The 23,284-nt window shown below is 42.4% G+C and overlaps 1 protein-coding gene across 3 annotated transcripts in view; it reads left to right on the top strand.

The window, feature by feature from the left end:
* The window catches only part of PES1 (pescadillo ribosomal biogenesis factor 1), a 40,933-nt gene that overhangs the window by 3,416 nt on the left and 14,233 nt on the right, over nt 1-23,284 (top strand). For all 3 annotated transcript variants that reach the window (XM_040416712.1, XM_040416711.1, XM_040416710.1), the window contains exons 2-9: nt 2,051-2,130; nt 2,456-2,609; nt 4,227-4,336; nt 6,170-6,341; nt 13,513-13,602; nt 21,739-21,855; nt 22,678-22,755; nt 22,884-22,973. In XM_040416712.1, coding sequence (XP_040272646.1) covers nt 2,051-2,130; nt 2,456-2,609; nt 4,227-4,336; nt 6,170-6,341; nt 13,513-13,602; nt 21,739-21,855; nt 22,678-22,755; nt 22,884-22,973 — 891 coding nt within the window. The remainder of the gene's footprint in view (nt 1-2,050; nt 2,131-2,455; nt 2,610-4,226; nt 4,337-6,169; nt 6,342-13,512; nt 13,603-21,738; nt 21,856-22,677; nt 22,756-22,883; nt 22,974-23,284) is intronic.

Here is a 23,284-nt window from a genome sequence, read left to right as displayed (position 1 = left end):
TTAAATGGCAGAATAATTTTTTTTTTTTTGGGTGCCATTAAAAATGTATCATGTCCTGCAAAAGCAAGCCCTCGTATAGCTATCGCTATGTGAATGGAAAAGTAGGAAAGTTATGGCCCTTAAAAGGCAGGGAGGAAAAATGATAAAACAAAACAAAAACATTGTCCTGGTCTTTAAAGGGTTAATAATTCAGCAATTTTCACCATTTTGTTTGGCGCAAGTCTACCTTGGAATAGTACATCAGGATTAAAGGGATTGTCAGAGATTTGGATATCGATGGTCTCTCTGCAGGATAGGTCATCAGCATCTGATTGATGGAAAAGAAACCCAGGTTCCACGCCATAAGCGTATGCAGATCCTTCCCATTGATTTGTATGGGGAATCCACACTGTTTTAAAAAGTGCACGACAGGAAAAAAGTGACCCGTTTATTCTGGACTCAGAATACGTGTCCAGAATTTCTATTGACAATGAACAGGATGAAAAATTGCATCCAAAAACTACGTCATAGAAAAAAAACGCACTCCAAAAACTGTGCAGAATCCTCAAGCAGATGTGCATTATTTTTTATTAGTTTTTTTTGTGTATATTAATAAACTCCACGTGAACATATTCTTAAGGGGATCTGTCAGCTCTCCTGACTTGTGTATTTTAATATTTACTGTACTTTCCCATTAAAGGGGTTTTCCTAGATTTGTTTTAGGCCTCATGCACACGACCGTTGTTTTGGTCCGCATCCTAGCTGCAGTATATCCGCATCCTAGCCGTTTTGCGGACAAGAATTGGCAGTTATATTAATGGCTGTCCATGTCGTTCCGCAAATTGCAGAACGCACACGGAAGCCATCCGTGTTTTGCGGATCCCCAATTTGCGGACCGCACAATGGTCGTGTGCATGTAGTCTTAAATTGATGTCATCTGAGGTTATCAGTATCTGATTGGTGGGGGTCTGACACCCTCGAGTCAGCAATTTGAGAGGAGGATAGGTTATTCGTATAAAAGTCTCGGAAATCCCCTTTAAAGGTAACCCGTCACACTGAACCAGCAGGCAGCATGTTATAGAGCAGGAGGAGCTGAGCAGATTGATATATAGTTTTATGTGGAAAGATTCAGTATAACTTGTAATTTATACATTTATATCCCTGCTCATTCTGGGCTGTGAAGTCATGGAGGCGGTCCAATCAGTGATTGACAGCCTTCTCTCTATGACTGTGTATACAGAGACAACTGTCAATCACGGATAGGACCGCCTCCACTTCAAAGCCCAGAATGAGCAGGAATTTAAATGAATAAATTAGAAGTTTTACTGAACTTTTTCCCATAAAACAATATACTAATCTGCTCAGCTCCTCCTGCTCTACAACCTGCTGTTCAGACACCACGTTCAATGTGACAGGTTCCCTTTAAATAACAGTTAGACTTCTTTGACATGAGCAGTACACAATGTGTCCGAGTCTGTTCAGGGAAAACCTGATGGTTTTGCAGGCAGATTTAATCAACTTTGTTTTCGATTGCGTTCAGTGTGTGCATTTTTAAGTTTTTGATGCATTTTTCATGTGAAGAAAAATAACCATCTACATCTCCTGGCAGCCATCAGGGAAAAAAGCATTGCATCCGGATTCCTTCTATTTTTCATGCAGCCCCATTCACTTCACTTTTTTTTTTTTTTTTTTTTACCTAAACGCGGACAATCCGTGATAAACAATTCTTATGTGTATATACCCATTGAAATGAATATTGTCAGGATTCGGTCCAGATGCTGTCTGTTCAGAGAATTGATCAAATCCGGACAGAAAATGCGCTTGTGTGAAATTAGCCTAATAACGTATCACTATCTCTTAAAAGAAAATCGTAAATTAAAAAAATCTGTGCTTTTCCTGGGAAAGTAGAAATGAATTTGGACTGTGCAGGCATTACCATTCCCCCTGCACAGCGACACCGCCCGTACGGAGTGTGCTGATGATGCATGTACATGTGCCCTGCTATCGTCTTAGTAATGAAAGTTGCACGTTCCCGGTATATAGCATTGCATGACTGTTCTGTCTCTTTCAGTATGAGCGAGGTTCAGCCACTAACTACATCACAAGAAACAAGGCTCGGAAGAAGCTGCAGTTGAGCCTGCCAGATTTCAGGTAAATTGTTGTCCTAAACTGTCAGTCTGGGTTATGTGTAGAGTCCTTACATTGGGACCTTACCACATTATTGCGGCCTCCTCACAGCATACCATGCACAGCGCCATCCATTGTATAATTTCTGTGCTTGGTATTGCAGCCCAGGCCCATTTACTTGAATAGAACTTGGCTGCTCATAGGTCATGTGAAAGATGAACATGAGGTCACTTTCCTAGGAAGAGGCTGCAACGTTCACCGGAGCACTGCGTCCTCTTCAAACAGCTCATCCGTCATCAGTATGAAAAGACCATTAAGGTGGTTTTTCTCCTCCTGTTTCTTTCTTTAGACGTCTCTGCATCTTGAAAGGAATCTATCCTCATGAACCTAAACACAAGAAAAAAGTCAACAAGGGCTCCACAGCCCCCCGGACCTTCTATCTGTTAAAGGACATAAAGTTTCTTCTGCATGAACCCATTGTGGGAAAGTTCAGAGAGTACAAGGTATGTACAGTCCTGGTTTAAAGGATTCTCAATTCACATTTAAAAAGCTATATATACGCTGTATAGACTAAGGTATTCGGACATCAGCACATTACAACTTCAGTGGCTTTTAACACATCCAGTTCTTCATCCATAGACCTTAATATAGAGTTGGTTCCCACTTCAGAGCCCAAACAGCTTCCGTTTTTCTGTGAAGGCTTACTACAACATTTTGTGAGGTCAGACACTGATGTTGGAGATGGCCTTGTTTGCAATCTTCGCTCTAGTTGAGGTCAAGTCTTTCTGCGGCCAGTCAAGTTCTTCCATATTAAACTCCTCCGACCATGCCTTTATGGACCTTGCTTTGTGCACTGGGGCACAGTCATGCCGGAACAAAAAATGGCCTTCCCCAAACTGTTCCCACAGAGTTGGGAGCATAAGTGTCCAAATGTCTTGGTATGTTGTAGTATTAACATTTCCCTTCACTGGAACTAAAACAAAACAAAACCAAGCCCATAGCATTAACCCCCCCCCCCCCTCCCCCAAACTTTACAGTTTGCACAGTGCAGGCTGGTAACGTTCTCCTGGCATTCCCCAAACCCAGACTCCATCAGGCTCCAGAGTCCATCACTCCATCCGCTGCTATACATTACGTTTGATCTAAGACTTGCATGCAGCTGTTCTGCCTTGGAAACCCACTCCATGAAGCTTTCAGGGCACAGTTTTTGTGCTGATGTTAATGCCAGGGGAACTATTGGGTTAGCGGAGCATTGGTGTCTCTTATAGACTGTTCTCCTCAGCACTTTGTGGTTGAGTTACTGTGGTTCCTAAATACTTCTACTTTTCAATAATACCACTCACGAGTGATGGTAGAATATCGAGGAGGGAAGACATTTCACAGACTGACTTGTCCTACTTCAGTACCACACTAGAATTCAGTGACTTCTTTAGAACGACTCATTCTTTCACAACTGTCTGTGAAGGCAGACTGCATTGCTAGGGGCTGGATTTTATACACCTGTGGTAATGGGATGGAGCGAAACACCTGATTAAGAGGTGTGATCCAATGCTATAGTCCTTATAGTGTTTATTTTCTGGAGTGTGTTGGCACACATGCTGAGCTGCGCAATACCTGACCACCGACCTATAAAAGGCCACTATAGGTTAGACAGATGTGCACTGTTTTGCAGAAGGACTGTACATTATACACGTATTCAGATATGCAGCATTAAGTAGCGATCACATGGGTAGAAGTCCCAATTTAGGTCGGTGCTCTAGAAATGATGGTTTTCACAAAAGAAACAAATAGACAAGGATGCGCCACCAGCCAACAGCTGATTTTGGCAGGGGGGCTGCTGGCGGCTGCAGGAGAAGTGTAGAATTACCTAATGGCCATGTATTACATAAGCGGCTCGAGTGCAGCGGATATGGAGATAGAGAGGCTCGGTAACCAGCCAGAAACCCCCATCTAATAAGTCTTATGGACTTCATAAGACAAGCCCTGTAAATGTAGCGTTAAATATCTTAACCCTTTCTTCACTTGAATATTATAAAGCAATGCTTGCCTAATTGTTGTTAATAGTACAAACAAAATATAAAGAATCTTCCAATTTTTCATTTTTCTCCCTTGACTGTCAGGTATTTGTGCGTCGTCTGCGCAAGGCATATGGAAAACAGGAATGGGATGCCGTAGACCGCATTAGAGACAACAAACCAACCTACAAACTTGATCACATCATCAAGGAGAGGTATGATGTCTACTAGCTAGATATTGAGGTAAATAGGTAGCTGACGGGAAAGAATTGAAGACAAGTATATGATGCCATATGGAAGTTGTAATGTAAGACGCGCCCCCCACTCACTTTGTGCCTAGGTCGTTCTCTGATTGGAGAGAGCTTCCGTATGTCAAAGCTGCTACTATTTCTGGAAGAACACAAACTAACTGAAAGACCAATTTCACAAGAGCATATGCAGCCCAGGAAACATGCGCAGTGTGATGCCCCTCTGATGTGAACTCTCTATCTGAATAATTTATGATGCTGTGTGTTCCTGCCTGACTGTGGGTCTACTGATCTGTATGCACAGCATTATGAGGGTACACCTCAGTAGAGCCGAGGTCAGACAGGAACACACTACTACATAAAGCAATGTGATACTGGGAGAGGAGCAGTGTTCAGTCTGGGAAATACAGCCCTCATACTGGGCGTGTTCCCAGACTGAATACGCTATGGGGAAATTGGCAAAAGGAAGGATCTTCTTTCAGATTTTTGTAAGAAATGTTCTGCCAAGATTTGTTTTCCACTACACTGATTCCTCAATTTACAAAATTTTAATGTACAGTAATTTTTCATTGGCCGTGTTACCTGAAACCACATTTAACGTACAACTTCCACATTCGCTGCTGATTTTAATAGCTTCTCTCAACTCTGACTTGTAATTTCTATTAATATTATACTTTATTTATCTTTTAAATGGGTTGTCAGGCCTAGGAGCCGACCAAACCAATCTCCATTTCCAATTAAAAAAGATAAATACTTGCCTGTCTGAAGCCCTGTTCCTGGCTTCAGCCACGTATGACCATTGAGGCCAGTGATTGGCCACAGCGATCACGAGACCAAGCCACTTCCGATCTAGCAAGGACCCAAAACGGTCAGGAACAGGGGCCATGGTGTGGGATGTTGGGCAATTGAGTGTTTTTGAGTTGTTTTTTTCCCCCCATATGGTTCTGAGAATTGTTTGGTCAGCTCCAACCCCTTTATTTATTATTATTATATATATATATATATTTTTTTTTATTTTTATTTTTTTCTTATTTTGTGATGTTTGGCACTTTGGAAGCAATGACTAGTTTTGCCTAGCGTTATGGTCTCGGGAATTCATCAGTGCTGCACATCAGTTTCTGGTGTACAAAAGTCACAGATCTTTCTTTTGTGCAAGTGGCCTTTTGTACAAATATTAGTCTGAAGAAATGGATCAGCAAAAACAATTTTTACAGTATTGCTATAAGCAAAATACCGGCAGATGTGACGCTTTTCAGCTAAACAGCCTTTTTCATACAGGCATGTTTATGCAAAAATTAGTGTTTGTTTTTTATGTATTTATTTATTTAATACAGAAAGCTTTCTGCAGCTCACATCACTGGATGGGGCTTAGCAGAAGCTGCCCCAGCACATTTACTATAATTTATGTCAGGACACTGAAACCCACAATAGCCTATGACTGTGGTGCACCTCTTCTTGTTTTATAGACTGTGGTGTTTATTACACCTATCATAATTTTGTCATTTTTATTTTTTATTTTACTTGTATAGCGCTGACATATTCCGCAGCGCTTTACAGACATTATCTTTACTCACTGTCCCCTAAGGATCTCACAATCTAAGTTTCCTATCCTTATGTCTTTGGAGTGTGGGAGGAAACCCACGTAAACACAAGGAGAACATACAAACTCCATGCAGATGTTGTCCTTGGTCAGATACAAACCTAGGACCCCAGTGCTAACCACTGAACCGCCGTACTGTGCCGTGTCTTGCGTCCTATATACTGCTTATAATTCAGCAAAGTTTTAATCTTTATTTGCAGGTACCCAACCTTTATTGATGCTCTCCGTGACTTGGATGATGCGCTATCCATGAACTTTCTTTTTGCCACCTTTCGACGTACTGGAAAGTGTCATGTTCAGACCATACAGCTTTGTCGTCGCCTTAGTGTTGAATTCCTTAATTATGTAATTACTTCCCGATCTCTGCGCAAGGTGAGTTCATTGTAGAACATGTAATATGGTGTCATGCTCAATGAGAACCTACCGCAGCACTTGTTAAAAAGTCAGGGTTGTCAGACATGGAATTTCTGTCTATGAGCATACAGTTTGACTATATCCTCAGCGGTGTCATTTTACATAGTAACATAGTTTAAAAGGCTGAAAAAAGACATCTGCCCATCCATGTCAGACTGGTATCCTGCATGTTCATGCTTTCTAATCGCGCTCATGTGTATTTCTGTTGATCTCCCACCAGGTGGCACTGATGTAAAGTATACATCTTTGACACGCAAATATTAGGTTGCAATTATTTGTATAAAAGATTAAGGCTGGTCTTACACAGGTTTTTTTCTTTGTTTTTTTAAGGCAAAAATGCCAGCTCCAGGTTTTGCATGGAAATCTTTGGGAAATATTAAAAGCAAACAGGCATTTTATTGTAATAATAGCCTTTCTGACACTTGAGATGTGTTTTTTGGGGTCAGTGGCGTAGAACATAAGCTATGCAAAAAAAAATGCAAAGCGCTCAAGCACTATATGGGCAAAAATGCCTCAAAACAGCTGCACAAGTCAGGCGTTATTATTCACTTCGCTGGACCAAAAAAATACACCATTACAAAAACCTAGTGTAGTAGCAGGCCATGCCACTTAACTGTTTGCAAATCATTGAGCCTACAGCTGGCTCCCCTAGTTTTTCCATAACCATGTATGTTCAGACTGGCCATATGGGGGCAGACAGTTGCCACAGTCCATTGGGCCAGTTATCTTCCAGAGGAAGGAAGGATCAGACAGTTTAACCCCTTAAGGACTTAGGACGTATCGGTACGGCATGGGTCCCAAGTCCTTAAGGACCCATGAGTTTAAAATAAGATTGCGGCGCCCCGGGGGTTAATCCGAACGGGATGCCGGCTGAAATCATTCAGCCGGCATCCTGTCACAACGCCGAGGGGGGTCATGTGACGTGACCTCCCCCCCCGTATCGGCGATCGCAGCAAACCGCAATTCAGACCTGCGGTTTGCTGCGCTTTTAGCCGATTCTGATCCCCGCGGTCTCTGACCGCGGGGATCAAACTTTAAAATGCCCTAAATAAAGTTTTATTAACCCCCCCTGCACCCCTGAATGATATTATGTGGGCGGGTGGTGCAGGGGGGGTGTCGCGCGGTATGGAAAAGGTTAACAGCCCCGTCCTTACCCTTCCCCGTCTGCGAAGTTCTGAACACTACTGAGCAGACGGGGAAGGTTCCCATGGCAACAGGACGCAGTCTCAGGCATCCTGCTGTCCATGGTGCTGAACAGATCTGTGCTAAAGGCAGAGATCTGTTCAGACAAAGTGTAAGTAAAATACAGTACTGTACTGTATTATACAGACATCAGACCCACTGGATCTTCAAGAACCAAGTGGGTCTGGGTCAAAAAAATGTAAAAAAAAGTGAAAAAAGTTAAGATAAAAAAAAAACCCACATTTATCACTGAATAAAAAAAATACACTACACATATTACGTATCGCCGCGTCCGTAACGACCTGATCTATAAAACGGTCATGTTACTTTCCCCGCACGGTGAATGCCATAAAAATAGAAAAATAAAAACTATGAGAAAATTGAAATTTTGCCCACCTTACTTCCCAAAAAAGGTAATAAAAGTGATAAAAAAGTCGCATGTCCGCCAAAATAGTACCAATCAAACCGTCATCTCATCCCGCAAAAATCATACCCTACCCAAGATAATCGCCCAAAAACTGAAAAAACTATGGCTCTTAGACTATGGAAACACTAAAACATGATTTTTTTTTGTTTCAAAAATGAAATCATTGTGTAAAACTTAAATAAATAAATAAAAAGTATACATATTAGGTATCGACGCGTCCGTATCGACCGGCTCTATAAAAATATCACATGACCTAACCCCTCAGGTGACCACCGTAAAAAAAAAAAAAACGGTGTAAAAAAAGCTATTTTTTTTGTCATCTTGCGTCACAAAAAGTGTAATAGCAAGCAATCAAAAAGTCATATGCACCCCAAAATAGTGCCAATCAAACCGTCATCTCATCCCGCAAAAAATGAGACCCTACTTAAGATAATCGCCCAAAAACTGAAAAAACTATGGCTCTTAGACTATGGAGACACTAAAACATTTTTTTTGTTTTAAAAATGAAATCATTGTGTAAAACGTACATAAATAAAAAAAATTGTATACATATTAGGTATCGCCACGTCCGTGACAACCTGCTCTATAAAATTACCAAATGATCTAACCTGTCAGATGAATGTTGTAAATAACAAAAAATAAAAACATGCCAAAAAATCTATTTCTTGTTAACTTGCCGCACAAAAAAGTGTAATATAGAGCAACCAAAAATCATATGTACCCTAAACTAGTACCAACAAAACTGCCACCCTATCCTGTAGTTTCTAAAATGGGGTCACTTTTTGGGAGTTTCTACTCTAGGGGTGCATCAGGGGGCTTCAAATGGGACATGGTGTCAAAAAACCAGTCCAGCAAAATCTGCCTTCCAAAAACCATATGGTGTTCCTTTCCTTCTGCGCCCTGCCGTGTGCCCGTACAGCTGTTTACGACCACATATGGGGTGTTTCTGTAAACTACAGAATTAGGGCCATAAATAATGAGTTTGGTTTGGCTGTTAACCCTTGCTTTGTAACTGGAAAAAAAATATTAAAATGGAAAATCTGCCAAAAAAGTGAAATTCTGAAATTGTATCTCTATTTTCCATTAAATCTTGGGCAACACCTAAAGGGTTAACAAAGTTTGTAAAATCAGTTTTGAATACCTTGAGGGGTGTAGTTTCTTAGATGGGGTCACTTTTATGGAGTTTCTACTCTAGGGGTGCATCAGGGGGGCTTCAAATGGGACATGGTGTCAAAAAACCAGTCCAGCAAAATCTGGCTTCCAAAAACCATACGGCGCACCTTTCCCTCTACGCCCTACTGTGTGCCCGTACAGTAGTTTACGGCCACATATGGGGTGTTTCTGTAAATGGCAGTCAGGGCAATAAAGATACAGTCTTGTTTGGCTGTTAACCCTTGCTTTGTTAGTGGGGAAAAAATGGGTTAAAATTGAAAATTAGGCAAAAAAATGAAATTCTCAAATTTCATCCCCATTTGCCAATAACTCTTGTGCAACACCTAAAGGGTTAACGAAGTTTGTAAAATCAGTTTTGAATACCTTGAGGGGTGTAGTTTATAGAATGGGGTCATTTTTGGGCGGTTTCTATTATGTAAGCCTCGCAAAGTGACTTCAGACCTGTAGTGGTCCCTAAAAATTGGGTTTTTGTAAATTTCTGAAAAATTTCAAGATTTGCTTCTAAACTTCTAAGCCTTGTAACGTCCCCAAAAAATAAAATATCATTCCCAAAATGCTACAAACATGAAGTAGACATATGGGGAATGTAAAGTCATCACAATTTTTGGGGGTATTACTATGTATTACAGAAGTAGAGAAACTGAAACTTTGAAATTTGCAAATTATTCTAAATTTTTGGTAAATATGGTATTTTTTTTATGCAAAAAAATTTTTTTTTACCCAATTTTAGCAGTGTCATGAAGTACAATATGTGACGAAAAAACAATCTCAGAACTGCCTGGATAAGTCAAAGCGTTTTAAAGTTATCAGCACTTAAAGTGACACTGGTCAGATTTGCAAAAAATGGCCAAGTCCTTAAGGTGTCATAGGGCTGAGTCCTTAAGGGGTTAAATAGGATCTGTCTCCGCTCCTGACATGCCTGTTTTAATAGCTTCATGCATTCCCGGTGTAATAATAATTCAGGAGCAGCTGTTATGTCTGTATGTTGTACCGTTCCTTTATTATTTTTACTAGAAGTTATGGATGAATTTCTATTAGCCTTCAGTAAGGGTACAGAGGGGTGTTACCAGTTGGGGGTGTGTACCTGCACAGTCTGACTCTATCCAATCGGTGCTGACATAGTCAGACTGTGCAGGGACACACCTCCAAATGGTTACCACTCCTATGTACCCTCACTGCAGACTGGTAGCAATTCATTCATAACTTCTAGTAGAAATAATAAAGGAACGGTACAACATAGAGACATAAGAACAGCTGCTCCTGAATTATTATTACACGGGGAATGCATGAAGTTATTAAAACAGGCACGTCAGGAGTGGTGACAGGTTCTCTTTAAACAACAGGCATTGGGGGTAGTCAGGCAGAAGGTTACAATTCTGTAATGTATATGCCCAGCTACACTGCTAATATTTAAAGTGATCCTGTTTGACCCCCAAACCAAGACCAATATCTGACAGTTCTGGTCATCTAGTCTCCAACTATTTCTTATTATCCCAAAGAGGTGTCTTATGATGAAAACAACTTTGATACTTTTTGGGGTCATATGTAAAGTAGGTCCTTGAAGTCAAGGGGATAGAAACGCAGCCGAAAGAAGTCAAGGTCTCCATGCCCAAATCCAGCACCTCGCACGCAAAATCGCACATACCTTCTGACAGGTTCAGCCTGCCACTTGAAGCCACAATTCTAACTTACCTGCTCCCCGCCTCTCCAGTCCCCCATGCTGCCTATAGTGTGTCTGTTTGCAGGGACTGGAACATGGACAAATCAGAGGCAGCATGAAGGACTGGAGAGGCGGGAAGCAGGTAAGTATGAATTTTCTGTTTCAGAAGGTAGCCTGCGAACATTAGATAAAAAGTCATTATTTCCATGCAACCCCTTTAACTATTAGACATGTACCTTGGCATATATATTACATAACTAAGGTTGGATCCCAAAAAGAATTTATTTTTTATACATAATGTGTTTTGCAATGATATCTGACTATGCATTCAAAAAATGCTAAATATTATTACTAAATACTTCCCTTGGGTGTGTGTATTTTATCAAATGCTTATTATGATGTATTGTAGGTTGACTTCATTTTGCAATGTTTTACAAAACTTTTGTTGCACAAGAACTGAATAATGTGTAGAAAATATCGGGATGGCTCACCCTCCAAGTTGCAAGGAAAAGGGTGCTCCCCCTAAAAAGGTTACCCCAAACCTTTAGGGAAAAGTCAAGTATGCAAATATGTAAGAGGGGCACACCTACATCTGATTCACACCAAACGCTAATCAATGTTTAGTATTAATATTTAAAAATTTATTAAATACAGTTTATTATAATATGCTGAATATAGTACCTTATCGCTCTAAAATCATAAAATACATGCTTAAAATATAGCCATGCCAAGGGTTAATGTGTACTTCAATCTGAGATTTCAGTAGTGGATATAATGTCGATTTCAATACTACCGAGTCTCAGTTTATAAAATGTTAGTGAATGCAGTCTCTGTGTTAATCCGCAGTTTGTCAGCGATATTGTCAGCGTTTCGGAGTTAACACGACTCCTTCCTCAGTGGTCCTCAGTCGTGTTAACTCCGAAACGCAACTGGTGTACACAAGTCTCTACAAAAGGAAGAAAAACCGCAGTTCACTATCTGCGCATCTTTACTCAACTTGCAACAATATCCGAATATATTTTGTAAAGAAACGAAAGTCCGGTATTGTCCTGGGAAAAAAGATATCAAGCTACTACAAATTTCAAGCGGGTGTAACCACACACCTACCCCGGCACCCAAACGGACTGTTTCTTTGTTTGCAAGCTCATAGCTCACATGTAAAATTGATCGGTGGTACGACTACCTGTGCTGATAATTCGTGGGACGCCACGTTAAGCGCAAAAATCCGAACACTTTACTGCTTCCAAACAGTGAGTAATTTATCATTATATTATCACAGTGCACTAGCCAAACACCTTTTTGAGCTATAACTGTGAAAGACCATATGCAAGGAATTTCAAAGGACAATATTTTTATCTCAGCAAATTCCTATATTGAAAATTTCGCTGACAAACTGCGGATTAACACAGAGACTGCATTCACTAACATTTTATAAACTGAGACTCGGTAGTATTGAAATCGACATTATATCCACTACTGAAATCTCAGATTGAAGTACACATTAACCCTTGGCATGGCTATATTTTAAGCATGTATTTTATGATTTTAGAGCGATAAGGTACCATATTCAGCATATTATATTAAACTGTATTTAATAAATTTTTAAATATTAATACTAAACATTGATTAGCGTTTGGTGTGAATCAGATGTAGGTGTGCCCCTCTTACATATTTGCAAGAACTGAATAATGTAAATCAGTATACTGAGCGTGAAAAATTCAGGGGGGCATTACGTTCCCTTTTTTAGCTACGGATGTAGCAGTGCTGAGTTTGTCTTTGGCCACAACTCATTGTGATATGCTGTGTTATCTGATGTTTTCCATAAGGATGTAGATAACATGGCAGGTTTGTCTTCATTCTGCTATTACATCACCAGAAGAATCCTTTCATACTTAGTAGTTTGAAAATAACAAGTTCACATTTTCGTGATAACAAATCCTTGTTAATCCAGAAGGCAGTTCCCTTGATCAACAATTTGCGCAGTTCGTTCAAATAGACCAACTAATGTTAAAAGCAAGCTTTATCTTTCATGCCTTTTCTTAGGTTTTTTTTTCAGTTTTCTTAAAGGGGTTGTCTGGGTTCAGAGCTGAACATATCCCCATTTTCAGCCAGGCCACCTCCCTGATATGAGTATCGTAGCATTTCATGAATAGCACAGAGCAAAGGCTTTTTTGAAGATCCGGTGACATATCGGGCTCTCCATGGGTAAGCTAGCGCGGAGCTAGCAGTGAGCCCCTTGACGACACCGGCACTAATGGGCAGGCTTTAGTGCTGCCGTATCCTGTAAAACAGCTAGGGCAGCGCTAAAACCCGCCCGTCGGTGCCAGTGATGTCACTGGCAACACTGCTAGGTGGAAGCCTCCGCCTAGCAGTGTGCGGATTCTAAACAAACAGCCCTTGCCCTGTGCTATACAGCGCAGGGCAAGGGAGAGCCTCGCAGCATTAAAAAAAATGCTCCGATGCTCATATCGGGGGAGGGGGGGGCGGAGGGGTGAAAATGGGGATATGTCCGGGTTCAGCTCTTAACCTGGACAACCCCTTTAAGGCGCATTTACACTTTGGAGCAGTCATTATGATTTTAAGCTTTCATATAGCGAGTGTAAGTGCAAAAATCGGTTGTTCTTAGGATGGCAGATCATTTGTATTTTCTCAGTAAGATTAAATATTTGCTTACATTTTCCTCTTAGGTGTTCTTATCAATTAAAGGAATCTATTACCAGGCCGAAATCCTAGGACAGACAGTGACATGGATTACTCCATATGCCTTTTCTCATGATGTAAGTGATAAATGTGATTTTGTATCATGTGTTTTGTTGTTGGGGCGACAGTCCGACATTCTCAATACAAGTTCTCCAACTACCTACTGGCTGATGGGCAGGGGGCAAGAGGTGGAATCCTGCTTTAAATATATCAGCCACTAGCCCATATTTGGGGTAATATGAAAATTAGAGTAAGTGTACACAGGAGGTTGCAGCTGATTGTTACAGTAGAAAGATAACAGAAAATAATACACTATAACCTAGTCTCATTCTGATATGATAAAATCTGAGACTTTCAGCCATATATTTTGATCAAAACACATCTGTGCCCGCCTACCCGCTCCAAGGTGGTCTCAGTCAGGCAGGTCCCAAGCTAAACCTTCTTATGCCGTTGGGCATCTACATTCAAGAGAGCAGACTCTGCACATATAGTGTGCTGCTCCTAGTTACCTCTGAATGCATCAAGCAACCAATGAGAGGAGGAGTATGCACACCTATATGTACCACCTAATCAAAGTCGCATGTGGCATAGGTTGGGCAAAAAGTGCACAAGAATGCTACTTCCCAGATAATAGGAACGCATTCACATTTGAAGGTGCCACTCCTTCTTCATGCACATGAATTTATCAAAAATCACAGAAAAAGATACAAAACATCCTGCACGATATGATCCCTAAATATGTGGATGTACATGGCTGAGAGCCTCAGATTTTATCATATCAGGCTGATGGCTTAGTCCATATATAATGTTTGTATCTATTGTGTTAGTGTATTATTTTCAGTGAGTTGTCTTTTATAAATGTGGCCGTGTACATCCGCATTTTTATTTCACATCGTGCAGGTGATTTTTGTTTAGTCTGATTATTACGGTATGACTGTATTAGGTGATGATTAGGGCATGTCTGACACTCCCAACAATCATAAAAACAGCTACTAATGAATGCATCTTTTTACTTTTATAATATGTCTGCTGCTATTATCTTTGTTCCTGTTTTTATGGCCTGCTATTAAGTGTCATTACTGTTTTATGATTAATCAAAGCTAATGGTTTTGACGTGCAACTTTATATCCAAGCCAGCTGTGGATGTGCGGTTCTTTTTGTGTACTGCATGGACTTTTATTTTTTTATTTTATAGAAGTCAAAACCAACTGTAGTGCAACATATTTAGGAATGCATCTCAATAGAGTATGTGTGTCTCTTCATTGTTAATGATTTTGTGTAGACGTGCATGTAGACACAGGCATACCTGGCATGTATGAAATGTGCGTGTCTTGTATTTTGTAAGGTTGTATGTGTAACGTTCAGCTTGAGTCTGAATTGTTCCTGTAAACAATTTCTTTTGCATGTTGTATAAAATGTTATGGTTTGATACAAAATTGCATGAAGGTGCCTATGAGTTTTAAAGCTTAGAAAATTGTCCTCGGCAGTGATTTGGGAATGAACCTGGCAGCGCTGATTGGATAGTGTCAGATTGTGCAGGGACACGCACCCAACCGGTAACACCCGGATGGACCTTCATTGTAAACTTCATTTCATTCATAACTTCTATCAGAAATAATAATCGACGTTAATAACTAAAATAGTTAATGAACTACATAGATGGCATGATCTGCCGTTGTCGTCGTTGGGGCGTAATCATCTTAAGATGATGTCAGTTTCCAAATTACTCTACCCTATGCAGACTATCCCCATTCTGTTAAAACCTAAAGATGTCTCCAAACTTGTCAAAGCGTTCAAACTCTTTCTGTGGCATGGCAAGAGACCTAGGATACCAATGAGTTCCCTGGTGAAGGGAATCGAGCAAGGAGGGATAGCATTTCCTGACATTAGGAATTACAATTTGGCGTGCATGGCAAGGCATGTTTGTGACTGGATTAATGACTCTAGTTTTTATTCAGCTTTACTGTTGGAAAAGGAATTCTGTGCTCCCTGGTCTCCGGTGGCGTTGCTGCATTCACGGTTGCAGGTGATTCCTGTATGGATTAAGCAGTCTTTATTATTTAAGGACACAATAGCTGCATGGAGGATTCTTAGGAAAAAGTACTGGTTGTCATATAGAATCTCCAAGCATCTTCCACTGTGGAACAATCCTGAATTCCCACAGGGTAATAGGAACAAATTGTTTGAGGAATGGAGGCGGAAAGGGATTTTGTATGTGAAACATTTATTACATGACTCGGAGCCTAGGTGGCTAACTGGAGAAGAATTGATTGCAAAGTTCTCCTTGTCGTCATTTCAAACTATCCAGTGGTCTCAAGTGAAGGAGGCGGTGATAAATCAGCTGGGGTTGGTGCAGAAGGAGGTGCGTAGGAATATCCTGGATAAGATTTTAGACTTAGGAGGTGGGAGGGTCTCGATTTCTACGATCTATGCTCATATGCGGAAAGAAGATGGGACTAGGGATAGGAATAAATGTTTCGGCAAATAGGCGGAGCAACTGGTGGATGGTGACATCGAACCAAAGATAGTGAAAGGGTGGGAAGTAGTTAGGAGACGTATAGTTAATGAGTCCTGGAGGGACACTCAGGTTCGACTTATGTATAGAGCTATCTATGGTTTTAATATTCCCCCTCATCCAGCTAAGCCAGACAGGATCACAAGTTGCCCGAAGTGTGGAATGGGGTTCTCCGATTTATTCCATGGGATGTGGACGTGTCCAAAGAGTAAAAGATTGTGGGAGGAAGTGGGGAATTTTTGATTCGGGGGATCTGGGGAAGGGAGTTTCCATTGTCTGCCAAATTGTATTTATTTCACCTATGAGGAGGGGGAGGTAGGACAGGGTGGGTTACCCCGCTTGTTTCATACTATATGCATGATAGTAAAGCGTAGTCTCCTGCAAAAATGGCTTCAAGATGATACTCCAGGGTTACAGTTCATAATAGAGCAACTAAAACATGTTTTTCATATAGAAAGGTTAAACTCTCTGGCGGTGAAGGAACGGCAAGCTAAAGGGTTGTTTCGGAAATGGAAACCGTTTATTGAGCATTGTATGTTGAACGCAGAAATACAGCTAATTATGAGGCCGTTCACGCTTACGGAATGGTACCTGGCGAGCCAGTTGAAGGGGACACTTGGTCGTCTGTTGTTTAGATTGGCCAGTTCTTCCTAGTTCTACGCAAGAGGATTGATTATGTATGTCATTGTATATTGCCCTATGTTTGTGATTGAATTATCTATGGCATTTGCTGTGCTTTAAATTTCCCTTTTTTTCTTTGTGTGTTCAGAGATGTACACTCTGAATGTATTGTATGTCTTGTTGAAGAAAAAATAATAAAGAATTATTATAAAAAAAAGAAAAAAAAAGAAATAATAATCGAATAGCCCATCATAGTCATAAGAATAGATGTTCCAGAGTTACATGGGGACTGCAAGTAGTCACTAAAATACGAGTCACAAAAGGGTTACAGGCCCTCTTTAAAGGGGTTAGTCAATTCATGATGTATTTTGTCAAAATCCCATATACAGTCACATTATCCATACAATCGTATATGACTGTATTCTGAGCCCCAGCTGTCCTAATGGAGGCCCCTGGCTTCCCAGGCTTCAATGAAGTAACATACTCACTCACCTGTCATGGGCTGCAAAATGACTGACTGCTTCCCCTGGCTGTTCCTGGTTTCCTTCTCTGTTGAACGGCAAATGGACATGTCTGGCACATGTGCAGACACCGGCAGCAGAACCCCCCTGTATCTGCGTACATGTCCACTTACTGTACGGCGCCTGTGCGGAATAGAAGGTACCCAGGAACAGCCAGAGAAAGTGGTTGCGACTGTCTTTGCGGCACATGGATGCATAGGATTGAAGGTGAGTGTGTTTACTTCAATGGAACCAGGGCAGTCTGGGGCCTCCATTATTACAGCTTGGGGACGGTATGTCATGCATGCTTATGTGGTGCATACATGACTGTATTTAGCATTTTGACAAATTATATTGGGAATTCGCCAAACTCATTAAAATTAACCCTTTGACCCCATAACGCATAATTTTGTCTATGCATGTACATCATCTCGGTGTAAAGGAAGTATGTGGTTGGGTGCCAGCTGTCTAATATAGCTGACACCTGGCTGCAATGACCAGGATCCTCTCCGTTTATTACAGATGGGCTGCAGGGTGTATGGGAGGGGGGCCATTCTAGTGAATGGTGGGGGTCCTACTGCAGGGACGCCCACCGATCTAATAGTTATCCTCCATCCACGGGATAGGGGATAACTTCAAACTACCAGAATACCCCTTTTAAGTCATGCCTCCTCAGGCAGCATAATGTTCACCACGGTGTCTCCAGACTCTTTTGCGTCTGTCACATGTGCACAGGTCCAACTACAGGACATCTCCCCCCCCCCCCCCCCTCCCCATTTAGTCTGTTTCTGACAGCTTGGTCATAAACATACAGACCATTAGCCTTCTGCAGGTTATTTTGTAGGGTGGTAGAAGTGCTCCTTTTCTTCCTCCTTGCACAAAGGAGTAGAAACCTGTCCTGATGCCGAGTTGATGTCCAGCCCTCCTTGTGTAACTGACCATGTCCTGCTCTTTAGGGTCCATTCACACGTCCGCAATTTAGTTCCGCATTTTGCGGAACGGAATTGCAGACCCATTCATTTCTATGGGGCAGCACGATGTGCTGCCCGGATCCGGAAATGCGGATCCGCACTTCCGGGTCCGCAATTGCGATCCTGGAAAAAATAGAACATGTCCTATTCTTGTCCGCAATTGCGGACAAGAAAAGGCATTTTCTATGAGAATGCCGGCGAAGTGCGGTCCGCAAAATGCGGAACGCACATCGCCGATGTCCGTATTTTGCGGATCCACGGATCCGTGGATCCGCAAAACACACACGGACGTGTGAATGGACCCTTAGACTGTGCTGGGAGACTTTTCTCTTTTTGGGGTTGTCTTGTTGTTGCCCCTCGAGTCCTACTTTTGTCACTTTCATCTGCACCAAAGCGATTTACAATCGCTTATTCTTCCTAAGGGCGCTGCCTCACTTCGTGGATGTGCTGCGTTTTTTAGTGCGGCAAAAAAATGTATACGGTGTTAGCAACAACATATCTGGGTTTTTTATTTATACAACTTCCCCCTCAGAAATATGGAATTACAGCAATTGCAAAATTGAGTTACATTAATGTAATTTCTACCTGATGTGCTTGCTGAAAGGAAAAAAAAAACGCACCATAAATGCAGGTATGTTGCAAAAAACGCACTAAAAACACAGCACAGTTGCGACCTTTGGCAGCACCCTAATATTTATTGATGCCGTTTTAGAAGGATCGGTCATCCGTATTGGGACATTGCACAACAGCGTCTATGGCAGGGGTACTCAACTAGTTTTATTAAAGGTCCACATACCAGGGTCTGCAGTCAGGTGAAGGTCCGAGCTGAACGCCAACAGTAAAGATGCCATGCGATCATGTGATACATGCGTCTGGGGCGCTCTGACGTTATAGTAGAGCGCCCCGGGTAAGTCCCAGAATTAGTAATGGCCACATTAGTGCCCCAGTAAGAATAATGTCCCCATTAGTGCCCCCAGTAAGAGTATTGCCCCCCTTCTCTGCTTTTGCAAAAAAAATAAAATAATTTGCATTCACCTGGCTGCGGTGAACATTCGCTGCTGACTGCAAGCTCAGGACCGGTGCTCTAACGTGATGACGTCTTGTAGGTCCTGTCCTGAGCTTCTAGTCAGCAGGGAGTGTTCTCCACAGCGTGAGCAAATGGAGGTGGAGGTACCGTAATCGTAATATATATTTTTTTTTTACTAGCACAAGTAGCGGTGGAGGTAAAGGCTGTACTATGGGCGTTCCATGATGGAATCGCTCATTAGTAAGGGTACTTTCACACTTGCAGCAGGATGGATCCGACAGGCTGCTCACCCTGTCAGATCCATCTTGCCACTACTTCGCCGTGCCGCTGCTCTGTGCCCATCGACTATAATGGGGATGGGGGCAGAGTTACGGCGCAGCACGGTGAGAGGCCGCCAGACTAAAAGTACTACATGTCCGACTTTTTCGTCTGGCGGCCCCCTCAATATAATAAACATTGGCGCAGTGTGCCCCCCCAGTATAATAAACATTGGTGGCGCAGTGTGCCCCCCCATCACCCCAGTATAATAAACATTGGTGGCGCAGTGTGCCCCCCAATATAATAAACATTGGTGGCGCAGTGCGCCCCCCTCAAAATAATAAACATTGGTGGCGCAGTGTGCCCCCCATCACAATAAACATTGGTGGCGCAGTGCGCCCCCCCTCAAAATAATAAACATTGGTGGTTGAGTGTGCCCCCCCATCACCCCAGTATAATAAACATTGGTGGCGCAGTGCGCCCCCCCTCAATATAATAAACATTGGTGGCGCAGTGCGCCCCCCCCTCAATATAATAAACATTGGTGGCGCAGTGCGCCCCCCCCTCAATATAATAAACATTGGTGGCGCAGTGCGCCCCCCCTCAATATAATAAACATTGGTGGCGCAGTGCGCCCCCCCCCTCAATATAATAAACATTGGTGGCGCAGTGCGCCCCCCCTCAATATAATAAACATTGGTGGCGCAGTGCGCCCCCCCTCAATATAATAAACATTGGTGGCGCAGTGCGCCCCCCCTCAATATAATAAACATTGGTGGCGCAGTGTGCCCCCCAATATAATAAACATTGGTGGCGCAGTGCGCCCCCCCTCAAAATAATAAACATTGGTGGCGCAGTGCGCCCCCCCATATCACCCCAGTATAATAAACATTGGTGGTGCAGTGGGCAGTGCCAATGAGGGTTAAAAAATAATTTACTCACCTCCTCCAGTTGATCGCGTAACTGCCGGTCTCCAGTTCTTACTTCTTTCTTCAGGACCTGTGGTGACATCACTGAGCTCATCACATGATCCATCACCATGGTAATGGGCCATGTGATGAGCTCAGTGACGTCACCACAGGTCCTGAAGAAAGAAGTAAGAACTGGAGACCGGCAGTTACGCGATGAACTGGAGGAGGTGAGTTAATTTTCTTTTATTATTTTTAACCCTCATTGGCACTTCCCACTGAGCCACCAATGTTTATTATAATGGGGAAGGGGGGGGCGCACTGTGCCACCAATGTTTCTTATACTAGGGGGGGGGGCGCGCACTGTGCCACCAACGTTTCTTATACAAATACAGGAGGCGGGTGCCGGAATCAAATAGCCGGCACCCGACCTTTGTGACAGGGGGCTGCGATCAGTCAGCTACAATTAACCCCTCAGGTACCGCACCTGAAGGGTTAACTCAACTGCAGCTGATCGCAGCTCCCTGTCACAGAGGTCGGGTGCCGGCTATTTGATTCCAGCACCCACCTCCTGTATTTGTAATACAGGTCAGTTTTCTTCATTGGTGGCGCAGTGGCCACAGCCCCTCCTCCTCCTCCTCCTCCTGCCTCTTCTTATTGGCAGCGGCGGGGACAGGGGGGAGGGAGAGACTCCTCCTGCGCTGCTGAGAACTATCAGCTCCTGTGCCCCGCCGCTGTATTGAGCAGAGCTGCCAGAGTGTGCAGGAGGAGGAGCGCTACATGTGGAGGAAGCCCTGTCTCACTGCGCTGTGGGACAGGTGGAAGTGCGCCGGTAAGCTCCTCCTCCTGCACGGCACAGTGTGCAGGAGAGGAGCAGCGCTCTGAAGGATGGCCGGGGTCCGGACAACTGGCGGCTGCGGTCCGTATTTGGACCGCGGTCCGCCAGTTGAGTACCCCTGGTCTATGGCCTGGTTTTAATACTTGGCCACGTTCTGCAGCATGTTGCATGGAAGATAGTTGTTTCATACAGTGCTATCAAATATGTTCCTAGAGATCATGACTCATGTGTGAACACTTCCTTTTTAAGCAAATCTGTGAATAATGCACTTGGTACAATGATATAATTCAGACTGAAATGTTTAATCTCCTAATGCCAATACAGTTTTGACTTATCACACCCATCCTCATACTGTGCATGTGTAATTTGCTGTACACCATTCCTATGTTTAGGTCAAACAATATTACTACTTATGCATGTGAAAGAACATTAATTAGAAATAGAGCCCTGAAGAGGAGTACTAGAACAGGGAGAAAATAAGGCTATTGTATTTATCGTGAAATATTCTGTTGTATGGGTGACCATATGGAACATTTAAAAAAAAAATAGTCTATAAATGACATTGTCTTCTACAGCACCCTACAGATGTGGACTACAGAGTTATGGCCACTTTCACTGAGTTTTATACAACTCTTCTGGGATTTGTGAACTTCCGCCTCTACCAGGCTCTTAATCTTCAGTATCCTCCTAAGGTAATGACTGTGAAATTTATTATTTTTTCTATTAGTGTTTAAAAGAGAGGGGTGGGGGGAAATTGGCTTACCCACCCACGTCCCCACACTTTGAGTCTGGATTTTGGGGGAAGAAGAAACTGAGATGTAGCACACCTTTTTTAAAGTTTCACTTCCATCAGCAGCTTCATCTTCAGCCTGCCAGTTAAAGACAGTGGAGTCATCACTATGAGCCTTGCTGTTGGTGTTTTACTGCATAGTGCCTTGCCTCTAATACAGAAGGTTGTGAGTTCGAATCCAGGCAGAAACTTTTCTGAAATGGAGGCTAAATTAGATTTAGGGTGTCCCCAAGCGCTGACTCCATATATGGACATAGCTATATGTGGAGTCAGAGCAGGGACTCCTAAGCCGAGCTAGAGTCCCGACACCCTCCCCTCTGGGGTTCTCCCATTGACTTCCATTGTGCTCGGTAGAACACCCGAGCATTGCGAAATGTTCTACTCGAGTGCACGAGCACTTTGGTGCTCGATCAACACTAGCGATTCGTTTTTGTGTAGTTTTTCCTTTTATATTATGAAAAGTGAGAAATATGTAAGTCACCATGCACTGAAATCAGGGTCTCTGTCACTTCTTTATGCCGCTCTCAGGAAGGCATACACCTGCTGATAGATTTCCTATAATATTCTTTTTCATCGAAAAAAATACAATTGAAAACATTAAAATGTTAGCAAATGGATTGAAGTATTGTTTTGTCAGCAGCTCTTTTAGTTCTATTCTGTTCTTTGTAGCCACACTGTGTTCATGATTTAGTTAATAACTTTGTTTCCCTCTTCCCTCAACCAGCTGGATTCTCGTTCAGAGGCAGAAATGAAGATGGACGATGAAGAGAAATATGCTCTGGAGTCTGAGACATACATGGAGGTATAGGGCTTGTGTATTACCGAATATATTTTGCTATCTTATGCCTTTTTACTCTGGTGCCACAGTCTCTCGGCTAAGTACTCTTGATGACCACTTGTGGTGTATCTGCTCATTTTTCTTTCCTGCAGAAATTGGCAGCTCTCAGTGCCAGTCTGTCCCGTGTGATTCCATCCGAGCCCGAAGAGGAAGTAGAGGTTGACGAGTTCCCTGCAGAGGCTGTGAGTGATCCTTTGTATCAAGCCTTAAGAGGTTTGGGGCTAATTTCCAGTAGTGACAGCAGAATGCAAACGCTTGAGCTTGACAGATCTTGTTTTATTAATATGCAGTTTGGTAAATCGGTCATAGAAAGAGCGGTTATATTCATTACTGGTCAGATTGGCACAATAAGTATTTGATGGAGAGAGGAAGCTCTGTTAAAACAACGTCTCCGCACCTTGGGTTAAAATTCATCCCAGGGGAAAAAAGAAAAAAAACACAAAGAAAAACGCTACAATAATTTATCAGTAAATTGACCATAGTGAGTGTTGCG

Source organism: Bufo bufo, chromosome 2, assembly GCF_905171765.1.
Source record: "Bufo bufo chromosome 2, aBufBuf1.1, whole genome shotgun sequence".
In the NCBI taxonomy this organism is placed as follows: Eukaryota; Metazoa; Chordata; class Amphibia; order Anura; family Bufonidae; genus Bufo; species Bufo bufo.
The sequence above is the reverse complement of the archived record's forward strand: the minus strand, read 5'-3'. Positions and strand labels throughout refer to the sequence as shown.